Source organism: Oryctolagus cuniculus, chromosome 4 (assembly GCF_051225735.1).
Source record: "Oryctolagus cuniculus isolate XC-2025 breed Fujian yellow rabbit chromosome 4, ASM5122573v1, whole genome shotgun sequence".
Taxonomy (NCBI): Eukaryota; Metazoa; Chordata; class Mammalia; order Lagomorpha; family Leporidae; genus Oryctolagus; species Oryctolagus cuniculus.
This window is the reverse complement of record NC_142870.1, coordinates 55,478,536-55,502,871: the sequence shown is the minus strand read 5'-3', so window position 1 is coordinate 55,502,871 and position 24,336 is coordinate 55,478,536. Positions and strand designations below refer to the sequence as shown.

Sequence of the window (24,336 nt, the reverse complement as noted above, 5' to 3'; positions counted from 1 at the left end):
TCCCATTTAAAAGAAGAATTGGCTTGATTTACTGGCTAATTAAAAACAGTTTCCTTCCTAATAGGGCTCTATTTCATAGTTTTCATGTCCCAGTGGTTTTTAAGCATTTCTTTTCTGAATTTTTTAAAAATAGTTCATGGAATGTTTCAAAGTTGCCTAACTACTTTTTCTTTCACAAATATAAATTGGTCATAATTTCTATTTTGCTATCTCAGAGAGGAGAGAAAAGACGGAGTTACAACTTCATGGAGGGAAATGTGATGATATGTTTTTGCTGTTGTGCTTTTTTTCGGTGTGTGTGGGAAAGGGTGTGATGTCATCTTGTCTCCACCCCCTGTGAGTAAGCCCACAGCACAGCTAAGTGCAGCCGCCCGCCTCTGTCACTGGGAGACAGTCCACTTAAATGCAGCTCCAGGGTTGTGAGGCACCCACCAGCATCACTCCCTGTGCGAGGTGGCAAATGCAACATGCTCTCCAGCTTGGGGTGTCTGCTTCTCTGTGGGAGTATTGCACTAGCCCTGGGAAATGCACAGAAATTGCCAAAAGGCAAGTAGCTCTGATATTTTATGTCTTAAAAATAACTGTAAGAGATGCTCGTTTCTGAATGTTCATACTAAATGTGATCTGCTTTACCATTTGGGGGAAATAGAATTATTGTGCAGAAAGTCAGAGTTCAAATGTGTGAAGAAGTTGCTTAAACGTTTGCTTTTGCCCCCTCTGTTACTTACTTTTCCATTGCAGCTTTTTATTGCAAAATTGAAATTCAACTTCTTATGAAGTTAAGCAGATGTTCACAGGCGCTTGAATGATATAATAACAAACTACTGAGTTTGTATATTGAATCATATTAGGGAAATGGGTATTGTGATCTGTTAAAAGGAGTTTTATGGTGTTTTTATCCCTTTCTCCAGAGAGTAACCTAATACTAGCTTAAGGTTTAAAAGAAGCTAATTCTTACATCTTGAATCTTTGAGGTGGACCTCGAACATCCCTGCTAACCAGGAGGCTGAGGGCGTGTAGGCAGGTGAGAGCAGAGTAAGGTCGTGTGAAAATTCAGGGACACTCTCTCCAGCGGAGTTTGGAAGATGGTTTGATCTGCTGGACACTCCCCCTTTTGCTGCTACATTGCTCTTGCTTTAGTGTTGGTATTTTGTTTACAAATGTCACCAGAAGAAAATTACAATTTCTAAATTTAGATCCTAAACGCAGCCCTTTGAGCCCACGAGCACCAAAACAAGAGGCTCTTGCTTCTCTCCTGGCTTTGGACATCGGTGTTGCATGTACTTTTGTGCCTGTGCAAAGGCATTTTTCTAAGCCAACTCGAGGTCTGCAAAGGCTTTTTATGGCAGCAGACTGCTGTAGTCAGCAGGATTATGAAAAACAGGCTGGAATTTACCGTACAGTTATGATGGAAAATATCGGAGGGAATGCAGAGCCACAGGCTTGTCAAAATCCTGGTGTGCACGGAGTCAGAAGGAAGGGTTGTTAGTGGCAGAATCTCCGCAAGATCGTGCCTACCTCCTCTCTGGGGAGAGTTTGCTCCAGGATCATCTTGTCCCAAGTCAAAACTGTTCTTTCCTCAGGAAAGTGAAACTTGAATCCAGAATGCGAAGGCTGAAGGGTTTGGCTGTTAATATTTCACATGATGATGTGAGAAGCAAAAAAAAAGGGGGAGAGGGGGACAAGTAAACTTTCTCCTCTATTCGGATCCAATAGGCATGTAAAGAAAAAGAAACCCAAACATCATTAGCTCTTTTTCCTTCCATCAAGAACTTTGCTACTTGATCATAGTAAAAAAGAGGTTTAAATAAATTTATTTTGAGCCACAAGTGTGTAGAATTAATTGTTCCTACTAATGAAATATTCAACAACCACATACCATTAGAGAGTAGTCTGGGGGTTTTCTCAGCCTCCTCTCTTATAGACAGTTTTATTTACTTTGTATTCGCTGAGTAGGCACGATAGTCATAAATCTATTACTACCAACTTCTGCAAATTCCAAGTGCTCTGATTATCATGTCACAATCACTGAGTACAAATCTCTTGATACAGTTTTTCTTTATTTGTAGTGCTAAAGAAAAAAGATCACATAGTTGTCAAAAATGTCCAAACTTTTGTCACTTTATACTATGTACTCTGAAGTGTTTTCTTCTAAGTTGCTTCTATAAATTTTTAAAAATATCCATAGGCTTGGCAATTTTAAAAAACTCATCAAATTGCAATAATTAGTCTCCTTGTTTTTAATGGTATACTTTTATCTATTATGAGAAAGCTTTGGAGGAAGTTTCTTTTAGTTAATGTCACCTTTCTCAAGCTGTGTTCTAGGAATAAGTGCACTGTCCTGCAATGGGTGAGGAGGGGGAAAGCTGCTACTTTCTGTTCAGAGCTTGGGGAATCTTTGATGCTTTGTCATTTTTAGGAGAATTATAATAGATATTAGCATCTTCCAGTTCTGCACATTGCTCAGTAAAACTTGCTTGACTTTTTTAACTCATCGTTTCCCATTCATTTGACTAAGCCCTCTTGTCAGTAGAATAGATAGAGCATTTGGTCAGAATACATATGGGGACATGGGAAGCCAGAAGAAAAATACAAGGATACAAGATTTTTTTTCTTCTTCCTTCCTAGTGTAGAGTTAGTTAAATATTCCCTCTGATTCAAGAAGAGCATAGAATTTTTGAGCAGTAAAGGACATCGATGATTACCTAGTGTAATGGTTCCCCATCCTTTGGATTTAGAGAACAACACTTAGAATTTTCAGGTTCCATTTTAGAAAGCACTCTTGAATTTTGCCATCTAAAACTGATCAAAATGTGTATGTTTGGGGGAAGGGTGATCCCTGTTGTTGCTCATAAAAGCAAGCTATTTTAAAAGACTTATAAAATAGTTTAACTACATGAATAAGTCTATTATCCTTATTTTTCTCATTTTATCACAGACCGATAAAAACTTCATCACCTGTCAATATTTGGAAACCACTGACCTAGCTTAAACATTCATTTTACAAAGTAACACATCCATAGGAGATTTGGTAACTTTCCCACAATAATTCAAAGCCAAGACTGGAAACCAAACTTCTGATTCTAAATCCATGTGCTACGCTGCTTCCTGTTGGGAAAGCAGGCTCCCCTCGCCCAATCCTTGGAATTACATTCTGTGTTGTATGTGCAAGTACTCCCCTTCACTGTGTAAAATCTTTTCTCATAAAGTTCCTAGACATTGTCTTAATTTTTGCATTTTCCCAAGATTATGTCCACATTTTATGGAGAGATTGTCCTGATTTATGATGTCTCCAGTCTGCCAGTTCACTCTCCAAACGCCCACAACATTTGAGACTGACCCAGGCTAAAACTGGGAGCCAGGAACTTAATGTAGGTCTCACATGTGAGTAGCAGGGACCCAACTACCTGTCCCATCACTTCCTGCCTCCCCAGGTACGCTTAGCAGGAAGCAAGCTGGAATTAGGAGTGGAGTCAGACCCTCCAATATGGGACCTGTGCTTCCCAACCAGTGCTTAATTGCTTTGCCAAATGCCTTCCCTAACAAGTTTTCAGCTCTGCAGTGGTACACAAGTAATATGTATAGTAGAAGCCATATTTCAAATTTTGAATTTTGAGGTAGTCCTGGGCTAGCCATAGGTAGTACTGTGTACTTTCTTGAGTTGCTGAGCAGGGGCAAAAGAGATTTACTAGGACATAAGTTTATGATAAAGTTGATGAGAATCTGTAACATGTGAATTATATACATATAAATGCACTTGTGGCTTGTTGCATGCCTGTTTACATACTTCGCCACATATATTATTATAAAAATAATTAGGAGACTCTTGCTGCCTTTATAAAAGCTTGAAAGCTAGAAGTAATTATTTTTTTAAAGATTTTATTTATTTATTTGAGAGGCAGAGTTACAGACAGTGAGAGGGAGAGACAGAGAGAAAGGTCTTCCTTCTGTTGGTTGACTCCTCAAATGGCTGCAACGGCCAGAGCTGCACCTATCCGAAGCCAGGAGCCAGGTATTTCTTCCTGGTCTTCCACAGGGGTGCAGGGGCCCAAGGACTTGGGCCATCTTCTACTTCTCTCCCAGGCCACAGCAGAGAACTAGATTGGAAGAGGAGCAGCCAGGATTAGAACCAATGCCCAGGCCAGCGCCACGGCTCACTAGGCTAATCCTCCGCCTTGCGGCGCCGGCACACCGGGTTCTAGTACTGGTCGGGGCGCCGGATTCTGTCCCGGTTGCCCCTCTTCCAGGCCAGCTCTCTGCTGTGGCCAGGGAGTGCAGTGGAGGATGGCCCAAGTGCTTGGGCCCTGCATCCTATGGGAGACCAGGATATGTACCTGGCTCCTGCCTTCGGATCAGAAAGGTGTGCCGGCCACAGCATGCTGGCCGCGGTGGCCATTGGAGGGTGAACCAACGGCAAAGGAAGACCTTTCTCTCTGTCTCTCTCTCTCACTATCCACTCTGCCTGTCAAAAAAAAAAAAAAAAAAAAAAAAAAAAAACTAATGCGTATATGGGATGCTGGCTACACAGGCAGATTAACCTGCGCCACAACACCGGCCCCTAGAGGCAATTATTAATGGAAGTTTTTTCCTCTCTCTGCTTAATGACTACATTCTTTGACAAGCTTCTTACCTTTGATAAGCCTCACTTTTCTAACCTCTAAAATGGGAATTATAACAACTATTTCCTAGTATTTCAGATTCAATGAGATAACAAATACAAAACTTTTTTTAAACAGTGAATTCACATTTTGTTTTTTTCTTTTTGTAAGCTGAAATTTCATTTAAATACCACACAATTAACATATTTAAAGTTACAATTTAGTGGGTTTTAGTACATTCAAAGAGTTGGTATCCATCATTACTAATTTCAGGACACTTTCACCATCTGATACTTTTTTTCAGGTTCACATGATTTTTTTTAAAAAAAGATTTACTTATTTGAAAGGCAGAGCTATAGAGAGAGGGAGAAACAGAGGGATCTTCCATCCTCTGGTTCCCTCTCCAAGTGGCCACAGTGGCCAGGGCTGGGCCAGGCTGAAGCCATGAGCCAGGAGTTTCTTCTAGATTTCCCATGTGGGCAGCAGAACCCATGTACTTGGATGATCTTCTGCTGCTTTCTCAGGTGCATTAGCAGGATGGATTGAAAGTGGAGCAGCCAGGACACAAAGCTGTGCCCACATGGGATGCTTGTGTCACGGGCATCAGTTTAACCTGTTATACTACAATGCCAGCGCGAATGTGGTATTCATACGAAAAGAACAGATTCAGTTGTAGTTCAAAGATACAAAGACACAATTTTAAAAACAAAACAAAAGATATAATTATAAGAATATCATTATATTCTTATATTGCCCCTCCCTCTCCTTTCCTTTCATTCATTCATTAATTCTTTTTCTTTCTCTACTTCTCTTTCTTTTTTTTTTTTTTTTTATTTGAAAGACAGAGTTACAGAGAGAGGTAGAGACAGAGAGAGAGGTCTTCCATCTGCTGGTTCACTCCCCAGATGGCTGCAATGACTGGAGCTGTGCTGATTCGAAGCCAGGAGCCAGGAGCTTCCTCTGGGTCTCCGATGTGGGTGCAGGGGCCCAAGGACTTGGACCATCCTCCACACTGCTATCCCAGGCCATAGCAGAGAGCTGCATCAGAAGAGGAGTGGCCAGGATTAGAACCGACTCGATATGGGATGCCGGCGCTTCAGGCCAGGGCGTTAACCCACTGTGCCGCAACACTGGCCCTTTTTCTCTACTTCTCTCTCGCGCTCGCTCTCTCTCACTCTCTGTCTCTTTTTTAGTTTTTGAGAAAACATTTTTAAGTTACATTACAGTCAAGGGCTTAATGCTGTACTGAAGACTTAAACAAGTATAAAGCAAAAAGACCCATAGTTCAGCATTTTTAGTAAAGAATGTGACATGAGATATTCGATAAATGCTTATTGGGTCCTATATAAAAGTAGATCAATGATGAAAAATATGCATAGAAAATGATAATATGATCATGTGTGCAAACGGTCTGACAAATCTCTTGGAAGGTAGCCAATGACGTGGCATGTTCATGTCCAAACAGTGAAGTAAGCGAGTCAGGAGTGAGTTGGGTCCTGTAAGACCACGAGGAAAGACCTCTACTGCATTCTAGCCTGACCGTGATCTGCTCCACGCAGGCAAGCAGTGCTCTCTAAGGAAGGCAGTACCTTTGCCTCAGTCAGCTTTTCCATGGGAACTACTCGGGCCTTGCAGACTCTCTGGGTGAGATCTCCCTAGACTTGTTTTTCAGGAGGAGAATTAGACCAGGACACCCAGGCCTTGGAGAAGAATCACCACACTGTGTTATGCCATGGAAGCTCCTGTGCTCCTGCTACTTCTTCGAGTCTTAGTTCTTAGCATGGTAGACTATCTCTTCCTGCCTCCCCCTGGACCCCCTTCCCCGTTCCTGGCACATGGACTGAAATAAAAGCCACAGAGAGCAGTATGGGGTGCAGGGAGCCCATGACATCCTACAGTGGGGCATCGGGGACTTGATGCACCTTGGCACTGGAACTCCTACATACAGAAGGGTGTAATCAGCCTGGAGGCAGAGGACATTGTTTCTAGGCAAGTCTATCCTAAGTCCTGAGGCAGTGTGATTATGGTTGAATCTTGGATGCTCCCTTGTGCATAATCAGATGGCCAGAGGGCCCGGGCATCTTGGGTAGACTCTCGACTTGTGGCACAAGGAACAGGCAGCTGACTCCGTCTCTTGTTCTTACCTGACCAGGTGGAAATCCTTGACCACAGAAAGAAAAGTTACAACCATTGATCATAACAGTAACTATCATAGCTATTAATGACTACTACCATTTTTATTATCACCGATATCCATCTCCGAGTGCAGAGTGCACGTGGCAATTCAGTGCTGCATATTTTTAATGTGGCAAATCTAACTGAATTCTCAAAGTTCCCCCATTGCCTTCATCCATTTTGTGCTGCTCAGATGGCATATCTGAGACTAGGCAATTTACGAAACACTGAAATTGGGACTAGCATTGGGATGCAGCAGATTAGGCTTCTGCCTGCAATGCAAGCATCCCATATGGGCACCAGTTTGAGTCCCAGCTGCTCCACTTCCTATCCTGCTCCTTGCTAATGCACCTAGGAAAGCAGCAGAAGATGGCCAAGGCACTTGAGCCCCTGCCACACACATGGGAGATTGGTGGGGTTCCAGCCTTCTGGCTTTGGCCTGGTCCAGTCCCAACTATTGTGGCCATTTGAGCAGTGAAACAGTGGTTGGAAGTGCACTTTATCTCTCCCTCTCTATCCCTCTCTCTGTAACTCTGCCTTTCAAGTAAATAAATCCTTAAAAGAAAATAACAAAAACTCACTTCTCACAGTCTGGAGGCTGAGAAAGCCAAGATTAAAGCAGTGTTATCTGAAGAGGAAATTCTCACTAGGTCAATACATGGTGAAGGGGAGAAGGGCAAGAGGGAGAGAACTTTTCCCACCTATGACCCATCTATAAGGGCACCTAATGTCATCATGAGAGAAGAGCCCTCATGACCTAATCACCTCTTAAAGTTCCCTCCTCTGAATGCCACCACATTAGCAACACCTGAATTTTGGAGAGGATCCATTTAAACCATAGTGCCTGTGAAGCAGGTATCTTATTACCACCACTTTACACAGCGTGATGCTGTGACTCAGGGTATGGAAATAGTAAAGGCCCAGTCCCACAGCAGCAAGAGCAAAAGACCATGCCTTTCACTTCAATGTACTCCTAGTTCCCTCTTCTGTAGAAGGAAGCATTCATTTGTTCAAGTAACAGTTTAGCTTCCATGAATATTGAGAGCAGAGACTGGGGAGACGAAGCTGGGCCCCCATCTTCAGCTGAGAAGTTAATGGAGGACACAGAGGTGGAAAGGGGTTATTACCACAGGATGAGCTAATCTTCCAATTTGGGTGAGACAAAGAGCTTTCAGAACAATCAAAAGGATCCAATCCAGACTGGATGGACTCGGACTGTGAGAGGCATGCGAATAGAAGCCAAAATGACAAGCACAAGTTGGGGAATGGAGGAACGGACGTGGCTGAGAGGTGAGAGGGCTCCCCAGCAGAGGTGGCAGCTGGGACAGGGCCCAGACAGCCTGTGATGGACAGAGCTCAGCAGGTGTTAATGCACTGAGAGGGTAAGCGAAGACAGAGCAATCTACACAGAATGCGACTATACCATCCTTGTCTCCATCTGCCCTGACGCCTCAACATTCATTACAAAGAGGAATGGGGTGTCGTCCTTGGAGAGACAGCCTCTTCCGTCTTGCCCTGTTAACTTTCCATCCACTCCCTGGCAGGCTGGCTGTTACCCTCCACGCAGCCTCTCACCCTCGTCTTGACAAGTCAAGACCAAGTTCTCCAACAGCTGGGTGCATTTTCTCAAAGGGCAGCTGACCCTTGTGAAGGGTGGAGAAAGATCTCTTCTGTCTTATGGCAGGAAAGTTGGGGGATTATCTTGGGGAGTACAAAGCACAATGTCTAGGTTTTGTTTTTATTTGAGGGGTATGTGTGTGTGTGTGTATGTGTGTGTGTGTTACTGGAATTGTATTAAAGCATACACTACAAAGAATGGTTCTGGGGTGGGCAGTTGATGCAAGTGTTAAGATGCTGTCTGGGACATCCACATCCCATGTTGGAGGGCCTGGTTTGATTTCTAGCTCCTATGCTCTTGATCCATCTTCCTGATGATGGATTCCTAGGATACAGCAGAGGATGGCTTGAGTATTTGGATCACTGCTACCCACATAAGAGACTCAAATTGACTTCCAGGTTCCTTAGTTTGTTCTGCCTGTTGTATGCATTTGGGGAGTGAACTAGTAGATGGAAGATCCCTCTGTGTGTGTGTATGTGTGTGTGTGTGTGTCTGTCTGTCTCTGACTTTCAAATTAAAAAAAAAATGGAAGTTTGAATACAGAATTTTAAAAAATGTTTATTTACTATTTTTATTTGAAAGAGCAAAAGAGATAAAAAAAAAAAAACAGGGAGGGAGGAAGGGAGAGAGAGAGAGAGAAAGAGAGAAAGAGAGAGAGAGAGACCAACCTTCCATTTACTTGTTCACTCCACAAATGTCTGCAAAAACTAGGACTGGAACTGGGACTGGGCCAGGCCCAAGCCAGGAGGCAGAGACTCCATCTGATGGCGGGGACCCATGTAGCTGAGCCATTATCTGATGCTTCCTGGGGTACACAGCAGGAGAAAGCTGGATTGAAAGCAGAGGCCAGACTCAAACCCAGGCACTCTCCTATGGCTTGCAGGCTTCCCAAGTGGTGGTTTAACTCACTGCACCACAACGCCCATTCCCACAAAATCATTTTAGCTACAGCTCTAAAGTTGTTGGAAGTTTTATGCTGTATTTGTCCATCTCTGGCACCAATTATTGAACATCAAAATCTAGGTAAAACTGATTGAGATCCAGCCCCTGCCATATAAGAACACTATGTTAGGAACATAACATAAAAATTGATTAAGTATCATTTATGTTGATACTAGGTGTAGAATTCAATGGTTAAAAGTGAAGTTTCTCTGTGTGAATTGTATACCCACTAGTTTAGTTTTATAGACTGCTCCCTTGGGCTATGAGATACTAAACAAAGAGGAATGTTATTCTCTCCCTTCCTCTCTATCTTCAAAAGTTAATTAGACACAAGGGAGCACTTGAGAATAGAAGAATTCATCAATGCTCTAGTACAGAAGAGAGAGAGTGTGTTTTTATAAGTTAATGTGAGTTGACAGAAGGGTTTTCTAAGGCAAATGTGAGGTGTCTAATGAACAGAGGGCCATCCAGGAGACATGACCAACCATTTGTTCTGGGTTACCATCCTCAGAAAGATTTCCCTTTTTCCTATTCTCTCACTGCCTTCTCATGGATAAAAGTAGGGGCATATTTTGCAGGGTGATTTTGTGGTTTCTCCCATCAAAAGATGGCATTGGTTTTCTCACCCATGGAGCATGGGTTAGACAAAGTGACAAACTTTGGCCAACAGAAGGTGGAGACTGTGGCTGTGCACCCCATCAAGCTTAAGTCATGAACACTTTTTGCCTACCTTGGAGCTCTGCCACATCTGCGTGAATGGTCTGCTGGAGGCTGGAACACCATGTGGAAGGGTTTATTTGTTTCCATTCAGGAAACTCTGGACAAGCCCAAGGCCAGCTGAACACCAGACAATGACCCCAGATGTGTTTGAGGTCAGGTGACACGTTGACTCATGTATGATAATAAAATCTATTCTGTAAAAAATAAAAAGGACCCACAAAATAAAGAGTACTGAAAATAAATAGGTGAACTTAATAAGAGTAATCTAAGAATAAATGTAATATTAAAAAATAAATAGGAAACTTGGGAGAGATTACTAGAATTTTAAACTAAAATCATGTTTGTTAAAATGACCAAAAGGGGGGGCTGATGCTGTGATGTAGTAGGTTATGCCTCTGCCGGCAATGCTGGCATCCATATGGGCACCCATTCAAGTCCCAGCAATTCCACTTGCAATACAACTCCCTGCTAATAGCTTGGGAAAGCAGTGGAAAATGGCCCAAATGCTTGGACCCCTGTACCCACGTGGGAGACCAGGAAGAAGTTCCTGGCTCCTGGCTTCAGATCAGCCCAGCTCCAACCATTGGAGTCATTTGAGAAGTGAACCAGTGGATAGAAGACCTCTCTCTCTCTCTCATTCCCTTTCTTCCTCTCTTCGCCTGTAACTCTACCCCACAAATAAATTAATAATCTTTAAAAAATGACCAAAAATGTAGAAATAGTGTCAGCTAAGTAAGGACCATGTTAAACATGAAACAATGACTTAAATACATATATTTTAAAACATTCTAAAATGTGATAACTTTATTACTATATATTAGATATGATATTTAACACTGAATGTTTATATAAATTATCTCACTGTAAAGATGAAACTATTGAAAGGATGCACACATGGGATTCAGACATTTATTTGCACCAAAATTATCTTCTTTTTTAAGATTTATTTTATTTATTTGATAGACAGAGTTACAGACAGAAGTAGATTAAGAGAGAGAGAGAGAGAGCGAGCATGCTCTTCCATCTGCTGGTTCACTCCCCAGATGACTGCAATGGCCGGAGCTGAGCCAATCCAAAGCCAGGAGCCAGAAACTTCTTCCAGGTCTCCCACGAGGGTGCAGGGACCCAAGGGCTTGGGCCATCTTCTATTGCTTTCCCAAGCCATAGCAGAGAGCTGGATCAGAAGTGGAGCGTCCGGGACTCGAACCAGCACCCATATGGGATTCCGTCACTGCAGGCTGGGGCTTTAACCTGCTGTGCCACAGCAATGGCTCCATAAACTTATCTTGTAATTTCAATTGTCCATGAAATTTTTGAAGTACCCAAATATACTTCATAGATGAGGAACTAAATGCAAAGAGCACATTAGTTATCTGTTGACACACACAAAACTTGCACAAAATTATCAGTTTTAAATAACATGCATTTATGATCTCATAGCTGTCTGTGGGTTAAAAGTCATCCTGGCTTAGCTGAATCTCCTCCTTAAGGTCTTTCACTAAGCTACAACGAGGGTGTCAGCCCAGGCTAGGGTCTCATCTGAAGGCTTGAGTCATGAAGGCTTCAGTTCCAGACTCACATAGTTGTTGGAAGAATGTAATTCCTTCAGGGTAGTTGGTCTAAGGGTTTCATTCCCTCGCTGGCTGTTGGCTGGAGGTCACCTAAGCTCTTTACCATGTGGGCCTCTGTATTATGGTCACTGACTTCATCCAACTGTTCAAATCAAGAAGGGTCCGTGGGCAAGATGATGTAAATCACCTCATCTGGGCCTCCCACATGGCTGTCAAGTGACCCAAGTACTTGTGCCATCCTCTGCTGCTTTCCCAGGAGCATTAGCAAGGAGCTGGATCAGAAGCAGAGCAGCCAGGACTTGAAGCAGCACGCTATGTGGGATGCTAGTGTCACAAGCTGAGGCTTAACCCCTTGCACTACAACACCAGTCCCTGAGGTTACCTTAAAATCAGCCCTCCACAGAATGCTCAGTGGCTGCCCGACTCACGCAGTTAGTGATACAGTGGGACAGAACATACATCAACGTCTCGCAGCTGTTAGTGGCAGCTGTTAATGACAAACTCCCTCCATGACTAGAGTTAATTCTAGGAAATTCCTGAGAATTGAGATAAATACGTAAATAACACAGAGGTAGATACTCAGCATCCATCTTGGATCTTATTTGCTGTATACAAGAGTCCTGTCAACAACTTGATACCTTTGCCAGTTTCCTCTGTTGTCTATCAAGTATGGTCATCCCATGTAGTGGGAACACAGAGCAAATTATCCCCAAAATAGAAAAAATTTCTTTCATTGATGCCACTGTGTCTCAAAGGAAAACTGAAAATATTTAAAAATGAAATTTTTCTTCTTAAAAAATGAACAAATATAATGCAATTAACACCTAAGAACTTAACAATGCAGTTCCTATAAAAATGTACTTCTGAGACATCCATGCAATGGCTTTTCAAGTAAATGGATGTGTTACTCTAAGTTTGAATTAAAATTTGTGTTTGGGGAAAGAAAGTAAACTTTTATCAAAAGGTGTGATGGAAGAGACAACTGGAAAACTAAAGGAGCTTCTTTAAGATCCTGTTAAAATAAATAATTGTTCTTTTAAGCTTTCAGAATCAAAAAACTTGTTACACAAAAATATTCTTTTAAATTTTTATTAATGTAAAGACAACAGACTTCATGTATTTCATAGATACAGTTCTAAGAAGATAATTTTTTTCACTCCCTCCCCTTCTCCCCACCTCAATCTCCCTCCTTCTATTCTTTTTTTTTTTAATTTTAGCAAAGACATAATTTTAATCCACTCTATAATCACAGGCTTAATTCACCACTAACCATAATATTCAACAAGTAAAAAGTAGGAAGACCACAGTTCCACAGGAGTGCAAACAAAGGCTAACCACAATGATCGTATCCCAAGATGTCCATTTCATTCCCTATTGCTTAGTGCTAGAATACCCTGTGGATGTTCCCTTTGGCCCACAGTCTCTCCTTGTGCTCAAATGGTCCCAATGGCTCGGGAAAGGTTGGCTTGGATGTGTCGGGGTACTTTGGAAAAGTTCTGTGGGCAGCAGGACTGAATCTGGACTTACTCATAATTAGTAAATTTTGCCCATGATGCTAGCTTGGGTTTCTCAACAAGAATCCTCCACAGTGAGATTGTGTGGTAGGTTTCTCTGACCTAACAAAGCCTTGTCTTATAGTCTCAATGGTTTTGATACAGATTGTGGAAACTTAGAGCTAACCTGACATGAGAGGCCCTCTAACTACTCGAGCTATAAAGTCAGCTAATATTCCTCCCCATGGAACTCTGAATATGAACGTGGCAGATGTGTCTCTTCCATAGATGGTTCGTTGCCATTCTCCAAAGATTATAGGGCTTAAGCTGAAAACCAGACCAAATCCATCCACACCAACTATCTTCTGGTTAGATTGGACGTTGACCTGGAGAAAAAGAAGTCTCATGCCAAATCTCACTTGTGACAGAGCAATTTAGTGTTTTTTTAACACAAGTTTACCTATGAGTTTGAATACTATAGCAGTAAAAAGGCTTAATACTTCACCAAATAAGTTTAACAAGTAAAAAGCAAAAAGACCCTAGTTTAGTGGGAAGCATTAAGTCTTTTTGCTGTAATGTAAATTTAAAAAGTGTTATACCATGAGGCCAGCGTGGTGGTGTAGCAGGTAAAGCCGCAGCCTGCAGTGCCAGCATCCAACATGGGTGCCAGTTTGAGTCCCAGCTGCTCTGCTTCGATCCAGCTCTCTGCTATGGCCTGGGAAAGCAGTAGAAGATGGCCCAAGTCCTTGGGCCCCTGTACCTACGTGGGAGACCAAGAAGAAGCTCCTGGCTCCTGGCTTTGACTTAGCCCACCTCCAGCTGTTGTGGCCATCTGGGGAGTGAACCAGCAGATGGAAGAGCATGCTCACTCGCGGTCTCTCTCTCTCTCTCGATCTCTGCCTTTCTCTCTCTGTGTAACTCTGACTTTTTAGTAAATAAGTAAATCTATAAAAAAAAACATTAAAAATATGTTATACCAAAAAGTAAAAAGAAAGACAGAAGGAAGGAGTGAGTAAGAGAGGAGGAAGGGAGGGAGGAAGGGAACACAGGGAGTATAATTATGTTCTTAGAATTGTAATTTACCCAAAGGAAACTAAATTGGCAAACAAAAAAGCTGTCTGCACATTAATGTTTATTGCAGCTCAGTTCACAATAGCTAAGACCTGGAATCAACCTAAATACCCATTAACAGTAGACTGGATAAAGAAATTATGGGAAATGTACTCTACAGAATACTATACAGCAGTCAAAAACAATGAAATCCAGTCATTTGCAACAAAATGGAGGAATCTGGAAAACATCATGCTGAGTGAAATAAGCCAGTCCCAAAGGGACAAATATTATTCTCCCTGATCAGTGACAACTGAGCACCAAAAAGGAAACCTGTTGAAGTGAAATGGCACTATGAAAAACAGTGACTTGATCAGCTCTTGTCCTGAATGTTGATGAACAACTTAATACTTTATCCCTTTTAGTATTTTTTGTCCTACTTAATATTATTTGTTGAACTCTATAATTAACACACATTTATTCTTAGGTGTTCAAATTTAACTGAAAAGTGATCTCTGTTAAATATAAGAGTGGGAATAAAAGAGGGAGGAAATGTACTATACTAAGAAAAACAAAATACCTCATGATTTCATTCAAAGAAAATTACAAGTGTTTAGTTAATATCCACTGAATGCCCCAAAAGCACAGTTTATTCGAGTTACTTTTGGAAATGATTCCTTTAGTTGTGCTCATTACCTTATATATCCCAACTCGTCTTTTCTATGTTAAGGTTAGTTTTTTAGCAAACAGCATGTCTTACAATCTGAAACATCTTTGAAATGTGTTTCTCTGAGTCCAGTGGATGAACGGGCTCTCTTTTCAGAGCAGCAGGGACTCTTGCTAGGACTTCCAATGAAAGTGCAGGGTGTATTGCTTCCACTGTGATGCCAACGTGGTTTCATATTTCCTTTCTCCTTACATACCATCCTTCGATTTCTCCTCACCTTTGGCTGGTAAGGAAGTCTGGTTTTCCAAGGACGCTGCTGAGAGTTCTTGTGTACACATGTATGTGGTGCACATGCAAGACCTAACTGGCCCTCTCTGACCACGGTGGATTCTGTCATTTAAGAACTTTGGGAAGGCTGCCAAAGTCATGCAGGCCGAAGACTCTGGAATTCAGTCCTGTTCCAGATACGCTCTTGGGGGATGCAGACCATTTCCTTCTTCTTTCACTTTCCCAGCTGAAGTTAAAGCATCCAGAGTCAGTTTACTTTGGATAAGACATCAGATGACTTTAAGAATAGTCCCTCACTTCTTCTGATCCATCCCCTTCCACCACCCCTGATGATACCGCTGCCACAGACCTAATTCCTAGCCACTTGTAGTTTCACTAGAAGTAGAAGGAAAATGATGCTGTGCATGCCCTCCCATTGAGGTTTACCCTAATGTGCAGTTTCATTATGAATTGGAAATATAAATGTTGACAAATAATGATGTGACATAATGGATAACACAGATGAATACATTGAGTATGGGCAAGTCATCTAACCTCTCTGAACATCATGTTTTTCCTCCAGAAAAAAAAAAATAAAAATATCCAGCCTCTTCTTAGGTTAAACTAATTAACAGCATTAGGTTTCTTTTAAAGGTTTTTGTTTTGTTTTATTTTGATTTTTGATAAAGGAAATATGACAACCAGGTACATTTTTGACAATTTCACCTGTGTGGCAGCTCGAGGGAAATCTGGTAGACACTCCATGGCCTGGACGCTTCTTGGAAAATGCTGAATGAAAAGAACACTAATTCTGTTTCTGGATGTCAGAGTCCAGTGTATCTGGGCCCATGTATGGCCATCGCACACTGAGACAGGATGTGAGCAGAGGGGTGGAGGCAACCTGCATGTTTCCAATAGTTCTTGCCATCAGCATCCTGCTCCTGTTCCTTTGTTCTCTCCCTGCAGGGTTTTGGAAGGTCCTGCTCAGGGTAGCCTTACTTTTTATTGTGACAGATTTGAGAATACAAGCTTTGGTCCTTCGCCATTCTTTTCTCCACCTACCCTTGAGATGCACATCCCACGTGACTTGGCTTCACTTTCACTGCCATCTGATTCCCAGGTATTGGGTTGGTTTGATCAGATGGTGGATCAATCACTTGAAGGCACTCTTTATCTGCCTTCCTTCTTTGTGTTGCTAATTCCTCCCTTGCCTAAACTTTCAACCTCCTCCTCCTGCTCCTCTTTCCTCCACTTCTCTCCCATCCTATTTTCCTTTTTCCCTCAACACCCTGAGAGTCCTCAGAGTATTCTCCTTGCTCCTATCCCCACCACTCATGCTGGCCCCCTTGACTCTCATTCTCATCCCCACAGCTCACTGTTAATCTGTTTAGATATAGTGAGATTCATCACTTTGGAAGACAATGCCCATTTTGTGTCTTTTTCAAGGCTGGAATGTTATTCCTGTGTGATGCTAAGTGTTCTACTTGGTTGAAAATATCAGTTTCTTGCTCATTTTTCTTGACATCAGCAAGCTTGCAAAAAGTACACATTTACATTCATCTGATAAGCCCTGTGCAAATCAGATTGGACAAACCATAATTGTACATTCATACCATAATAGTTCATTCTTAAATGATTTTGGATATAGCATGTGTCATTCTGCCCCTTGAAAGATGGCAAAATATGCTTGATAAAATCCAGATATTATGGTGTTATATTTTAAATTTGCTTTTCCATTTGTTCCTGGATGTTTATTCTGTTGTAGTTGTTAGAGATGGATATTTAAAACAAACTCTTACAGGAAATTTTGTTATTTTCTAGTGGCTCATTGAGTTGGCTCTTAAGTTTGAATGCCAAGTTTCTCTTCAGTGGATTCAAAGCCAACATTTCCATGAAACCAGGTTTCTGTATAATGTGTCCCTGGGAAATGTGATCATCTAATTGGCAACCAGATCACAACTGCAGGCATTGAATACTATTTCAACATACCAGCTTCCCTCTTTGATCTCCATTGCTCCAGCTCACTATTTTCTTTGCTGTACTCAACAAACAACATCCAAATTTTCTTCTCACTCTTTGGTCACAGCCCTCCTCTTTCCTACTTTCATGTCTGTTCAAGTTCTGATCCTTCTGTTTGAAGCACTCTCCACACCACCATCTCTGCTATAGTAGCTTTTTAAATTCTATTGTTGTTTAGATTCATTCAACCATTACTCAAGTTAATAATGGGCAGTGGTGGGGTCAGTGCTGTGGCACAACAAGTTAAATCCATAGGCTGCAGTACTGGCATCCCATATGGGCACCAGTTCAAGTCCCAGCTGTTCCATTTCTGATCCAGTTCCCTGCTAATGGCCTGGAAAAACAGTGAAGGATGGCCCTGGATCCTTGGGCCCAGAAACCCACATTGGAGACACAGAAGAAACTCCTGGCTCCTGGCTCCTGGCTCCTGGCTCCTGGTTCAGCCTGGCCCAGCCCTGGTCATTGCAGCCATTTGGGGAGTGAACCAGTGGATAGAAGATCCTCCTCTCTCTCTGTGACTCTGCCTTTCAAATAAATTAATAATAATAATAAGCAGTGCAAAATATTTACAGGCAATTCTCCATGTATATGAGTTCCACAACCAAGAATTAATTCAACCAATCACAGTTTGAGTACTTTGAGAGGAACAAAATTGCACCTGTACTTAACGTATATAGGCTTTCTTTCCTTGCTCTTATTCCCTAAACAATACACATACTAGCTATTTGTATAGAATTTGCAATATATGAGATATTGCAAGTAATCTACAGATAATTAAAGTATACAAGGGAGTATAAGTATTTATTTGCAAATATTATGCCATTTTATATTTTATATGAGAGACTTGAGTACCCATGGAGTTTGGTATCTTTGTTCGAAGAGATTTTTCTGGAACCAATCCTCCATGGGTACCAAGGCACAATTGTGAATATGTAGGAGGGGATTTCAAAAGGTTTGTGGAAAAATTAAATTGAAAGATAAGTTTAGGGGCTGCATTCTGGCACAGCTGATAACACTACCACCTGTGAGACCAGGATCTCATATGGATACTGGTTCGTGTCCTGGCTGTTCCACTTCCAGTCCAGGTTCCTGGGAATAGCAGCAGAGGATGGCCTAAGTGCTTGGGCCGCTGCACCCCCACCCTCACTCCCCAACCACATGGGAGACCTAGAAGGAGTCCCTAGCTCTTGGCTTTGGCATGGCCCAAACCCAGCTGTTATGGCCATCAGGGAAATGAAATAATGGATGGAAAATCTCTTTTTCCCCTCTTTCTCAGTGGCTCTGACTTTCAAATAAATAAATTATTTTAAAAAGTTTATTTTGATGCAAAAAATTTAAATCCACACAGCTTTTTTATAATACATATTCCCCATGAACTTTCTGAAGACTCTGCATGTGCTTAGACAAATATATGCCATGCTAAGTTGTGCTGATTCTCCTTGTGATACAAACAAGAAACAAATAAGAAAGAAATGCAAGTCATAGACACCAGTTAAATTTGGTAGGATACATCATTGCTTTCTGATTGATCAGCATATGAGTTTTGCTCTGATGTAGAACAGTCTACTGTTCTAGTAGTTAAACTTTATAATCAATCTTTCTGTGAAGCAAGTGATTGTTTTTCATTATCATGCTTTGAGAATAATTCAATTTTAAATATTGATATTAAAACTGATCACTAGAATGACTAATAAGACATACAGTCGAATCACTTAGAGGTAACAATATTTCACGCTAAGTTGTTCAAAATCCCTTTTTCATATATTTCTGGAAAGCAAGCCTATTTTCACAATTTTTCACCAACATGTCACTACTTTTTCAAATACTTTCACAGGTCTTTCTCCGCTGTTTATGAAGAACTTACATTTAGCTTTATACTTCCTAAATTTGCCAGCTGAATTGCATTATATAACACTTGTTCTTACTTAGCCATTCAGTCCAAGCATCTGTTTTTACTTATGTCAGAAAATTAAGACAACAAGTATTTACTGTGGTGTTTTCCAAAGTCGTCATAACCCATGGCTCAACTGTCCTTTGTAAGGTTTTTGTGGTGTCCCAAAAACATCCATTTCAAACATTCTTTTTCTTAGCTGGAGTTTGATAGGCCACAAAGGGACCTCAGACATTAACACTAAATAAACTTCCTGTAAATTGTCAAATAATTTAAAAGGCATTAAAGGATAAGAATTCAGGAAATAAAGATCCTTTTAGGAATATCTCTTTATGGGGACTTTCTTGTTTTGTGAGAGTGTTTGTTTCTTTAAAACCAGAAATGGGGGAAAAATTATCTCTGTTGATCTGCTGAGTACAAATTTTCTTTACTATCTACCCTTCTTACTTTATGGTGCTTGTAGTCTGTGACTCCAAGGCCTGGTTGTGGAAGATGGTTAAATGGTAACAGGAAAGGAAACCTTATGAATTTGATCTGTAGCTGTTTAACCAACCTGGAGTTAATGATTCTTGCACAATAGTGGAAAGTAAGAAATACTCCAAATTGAACAAGCATCAGAATCCCCATGAGGCAGGCATCTGGCACTGTGGTTAAGATGCCTACATCCTGTATTGGAGTGCCTGGGCTCATGGCTCTGCTCCCAATTCCATCTTCCTGCTAATGCACACTCTGGGAAGCAGCAGGGCTCAAGTACTTGGGTCCCTGGCACCCACATGGGAGATCCAGATTGAGTTCCAGGCTCCTTGCTTCGGCCTACCCCAGCCCAGCTTTGTGAGTATTTGGGTAGTGAACTAGCAGGTAAACTGTATCACTCTGCCTTTCAAATAAACAAATAAATATTTTCAAAGGCCCATCCTCAGAATTTTTGATTCAGTAGGCACAAGGAGAAATTGCATTCTTCATAAATCCCCAGGTGGTTCTAGTGCTGCTGACTCTGGGACCATATTTTGAAAATCACTAAGTGAATTTCTTAAACACACAGAGTCCTATCTCACAGTCCCTACCCTTTCTGTACTCACACCAGATTACAATTCAGTTGTCCTAGCAAACTGCATGTTAAACAACAGCCACTGATGGCTCATACAAGATTGACTGTATATTGGAAAATAATACTGATGTTTTACATAGTCAGCTCTGAGCACTGAGCTAATTGTAAGAAAATGGTTAATATTGGTTTAGTGGACTTACTATAGTCTTATAAATTTGGAGAACCTGTGATTTCTGTTGTTTAGCATATGATGTATGTCTAAAGAGAAAAAATTAGCTGAGAGAGTGAAAACTCCTAGTTCTTATGAGTTTGCTGGCTGCCTTTTATAATTAGAAACCATCTTTTCCCAAAGCTAACTGCAGCCCTGGGCAGCATTCACTTATGTGACCTTGTTTGGTGGTAACGTTTAAATCTGGAGCTGTACGGCTTAGGTGACATTATGAGCTATTAGTAGGTGTCATTCCACTTGTGTATATATGTTCACGATAGTGCCTAATGTCAGCCAGGCCAGAGCCACGTGTGCACTGTAACCCAAACTCAAGAAGACCCACTACAAAGTAAATAATTTACTTTACCAGATCAATGAAGAAAAATGCGATTGTGAAACCAAAGATGAATTTTGCATTTCATATCAAAGTTTTCTGTCATTTGGACTCATGTAGATGGTTAGCTAAGCCTTCAGCTCAGATTGGGCACCCGCCTAATGTTGAGCATTAGCTGTGACATTTGTGCATGGTGGCCCCCTTAATGTGTCTTTGCGTAGCCTACAGGTCAGAGTTTCTTTTCTTAGCTCTGAAGACCCACAAAACCCTTGAAGTTATGTATAGTACAGTGTACTTGTGGGTCCATGCATTTTTCAGGTGAGTTGGCCTTTGGATATTGAACTTATCAAAAGAGTCTAAGAAACAAGTGTTAAGAAGTGTCAGACAGATGCCTTTAACTGACTGAGAATTAGGATAGATCAAGCAAGTGGATAGAAGGTTCACCATGCTGAGAGGGCTTTGAGGTGGTCCATGAAAAACCCCAAACTTTGTAGCTAAAATGAGAACACACAATTCATTTTATATAATTGATTTTTATGTGGTACAAAAAATTTTAGTGTGAAAGTTTAACATCCAACATGACCCTAGATTAGATCCACCTCCTGTTATTCATGCCAGTGTAGGCAAGTCAAGTCAAGGCTGGCCTGGATGTCCATTAGAAAACAGAAGGGAAATGAAGTTGTGTGACTCCTTAGACCAGGTCATAAAAGACATGGCAGTTTACTTTGATGGTTTTCTTGGGTCACTCAGCCAGCAGAGAGCCAGATATCAGGCCATGAGACACTCCAGAAATCCTTCAGAGAGGTTCGCATGGTGAGGGACTGAGGCTTGCTGCCTACATCCAGCACAGATTTGCTCACCATGGGAGTGCACCATCTTCAAAGTGCACCCTCCAGCCTCAGTCTCACCTTAAGATGGCTGCATTCCTGGCTAATACCTTAACTTCAGTCTCACAGGTGATTCTGAACCAGAACTGTCCAACCAATTGCTCCCAAGTTTCTGCTCTACAGAAACAGCATGGATAATAAATGCTTATTGTTGTGTAAGGCACTAAGCTTTGGGTTAATATATTATACACAAATAACAAATACAGGGAGTGAATTTTCTGCCTTTAAAAACTCTTAAAGAACTAAATGGAGGAGAGAGAAAATTTGATATTATTTATTGGCACATGGCTTTGGAAATGGAGTTTTGCTTATGCAAAAAAGTAAGTGGAAATAAATTCTGGAAGAGAGTTTTGGGATCAATTTCATTTTTCCAGGACCATAAAAAACTGGGCATAAATGCTAATTAAAGAATGATTGGAAAAACACATGAACAATTATTCCTTTAAAGAAAACTCTTAGGAAATATTTGATAGTTTAGGTTGGCGTAAGGACTGAATCATCTGGGGTCTTCTTAATGGTCTGGTCTTTCATTTCTGAGGCTATTTCAAGACTGGCTTTGGGCCAAGAATGTGAATCTGAATTGGTCCTGCTATCATTTAGGAGAGTCAGCCTGTGCCCAAGATAGTTTAAAGAGAACCAGATCCAAGACCTACCCTGTAGCTGACCTAGATCCCTGAATTCCCATGAAGAACAAATGGGTCTCCCAGGACAAACTTAGATCCAATGAGGCTCTCAATTCCTGGGCCTAGCTTTGATCCCAGGGTGAAATTAATGCCACGGCATTCCTTATGTAATTTTATCTCTATTTAAACATTGTGAAAATTATCATCTTTGATAAAGAAAAACGTTATAAGCACCTAAGATTATAATGGAAAGAATAAAGATATAAAGAAAGAGAAGAGTAAACAGTCCCAGTGAAGTCTATATCTCAGTAAACATAACAGTCAAACTAAAGAGGATAGGTATGATAAGGCTGAATTAAGCACAGAAGAAAAGGGGATTTTATTTTGATTGGGAGAGTGGGAAAGGCTTTGCACAAGGCCTTCTCTTGCCATTCTGCAATATTTTTTATGGCATTTTCACAAATAATTTGTTTTTGAAACTTAGCTCTACATAGGAAATTTCTTTATTATATCTTTGGGTGTGAGCACATTTGTCTAACCCTAAACCAGAATCCATGTTAAATATGAATATAGTTTTGAAGACACTAACAATATGTGCGTAAACTGAGGCTCTCCCAGGACATTAATAGTGCTCGAACTCCATGTTTCACCTGTGGCATACTTCATTAATTGCTGTAAGCTGAATAGATTTGTTCCCTTCAGAAATACCATTGTTGGGCTTATGTTGTGATGCAGTTGGTTAAGCCACAACTTGGCACTCCCATATCCCATATGGGAGCACCCGTTCCAGTCCTGGCTACTCCAGTTCTCATCTAGCTCCCTGCTAATGCATCTGGGAAGCAGTGAGTGATGGCTCCAATTGTTAAGTTCCTGCCACCTACATGGGAAATCCAGATGGAGTTCTTGGCTCCTGGCTTCAGCCTGGCCCAGACCCCTGCTGCTGTGACCATCAGGGGAGTGAACCAAAACAGGAAAGATCTCTCTGTCTCCCCCACCTCTCTCTTCCGCTCTACCTTTCAAATCAATAAATCATTTTTAAAATGCCATTGTTGATAAAATGATTACGATGAAAAAGTATAAACCCTTATCAGTTACTAAGACCTTATTAACAAAGCATATAACAAAACACAAAACTAGATAAGCATTTCCATCCAGTTGGTGAGTCCCTTGGCCATCAAGGTCCAGGTCATTTGGATAGCACAGGTCACAGGGCACAAGGAGTTTGCCTGCTTAGCCCTCAAGCTGGACTCTATCTGTATCCCAAGTTGTTTTTTTTTTACCATGTATCACTATTCATGACAGCACAAGGCCCCAAGTGATCAGATTCAAGGCACTTTAGACTTGAACTTCTCTGAGCATTTTATAGTTGCCAAGGAAAGTCTGCTTCCTTAGTAAAAACAGCTCATTTCCCACCACCCATTTAGCCACCCTCAAATACACGTTCCTAATTAAACAAGCAAACACTCAGCTTTTGAAACAGACTTTATTTGCAAAGGATGCCATGGGCAAAGAAAAATGTCAGGTAAGCTAAAAAAAATTAAGTCTGGAAGCATCCTTCAAGCAGATGGGGTAAGTCACCCCTATGACAGGGGCAACTGTGATCAAAGCCTTTTCCTATTTTGTCCTGTTTATGGGAGATTCCCTCCTGCTCACCTGTCCATCTTCTCCAAGACAGCAAGATCTCAGTAGGACTTTTAAGTTACATTTTTGCTCCTGGGCTCACTTGTAAGAAGTGGGGACATTTTGATTTCAAGTGTGGATCAGACTTGGTCCTGCTATCATTTGGGAAAATCAACCTGTGCCTGATTCTTACTACTTATAACTTACTTACTAAAGTTGTATTGTAAGATAACAAAATAAGGAAGCGTTTTCCCATGATTGGTGGGTGTTAAGTACATTCAAATGTAAGTAACTTTTTAAATCTTATTTCTTTTTTCTAAGACAAAATAATTATGCTAATGTCCTTTATGCAATACTCTAAAATGTATGGAAGTATTAAATAATCTTCAAATAAATATATTAAAAATGACCAACTTCCAATTAGGAGAACTTTTTTACTTAGACTATCTATAAGCAACTTACCTGTCATTTGTTAGATCCCAAATATCTCAGACAGGCTTGATTTTCCAGTCTATTGCTCTACTTTATACACCCATTATTCCATGCCACACCTTGAAGCTACACTTGACTTATAGCAATGTTACTTTCACCTAATTATTAAATAT

The 24,336-nt window shown here is 41.1% G+C and overlaps 1 protein-coding gene across 50 annotated transcripts in view; it reads left to right on the top strand.

The window, feature by feature from the left end:
* Positions 1 to 208: 208 nt before the first annotated feature.
* Positions 209 to 24,336, top strand: part of ABI3BP (ABI family member 3 binding protein) — a 295,737-nt gene continuing 271,609 nt past the window's right edge. For 19 of the 50 annotated variants that reach the window (XM_089331586.1, XM_089331608.1, XM_089331585.1 and 16 more), the window contains exon 1: positions 345 to 546. In XM_089331586.1, the coding sequence (XP_089187712.1) occupies positions 468 to 546 (79 nt within the window). In that variant the 5' untranslated portion in view covers positions 345 to 467. Of the gene's footprint in view, positions 547 to 24,336 lie in introns of all 50 variants that reach the window. The other 31 variants (XM_089331596.1, XM_008267027.5, XM_070071996.2 and 28 more) reach the window with 3 other exon arrangements.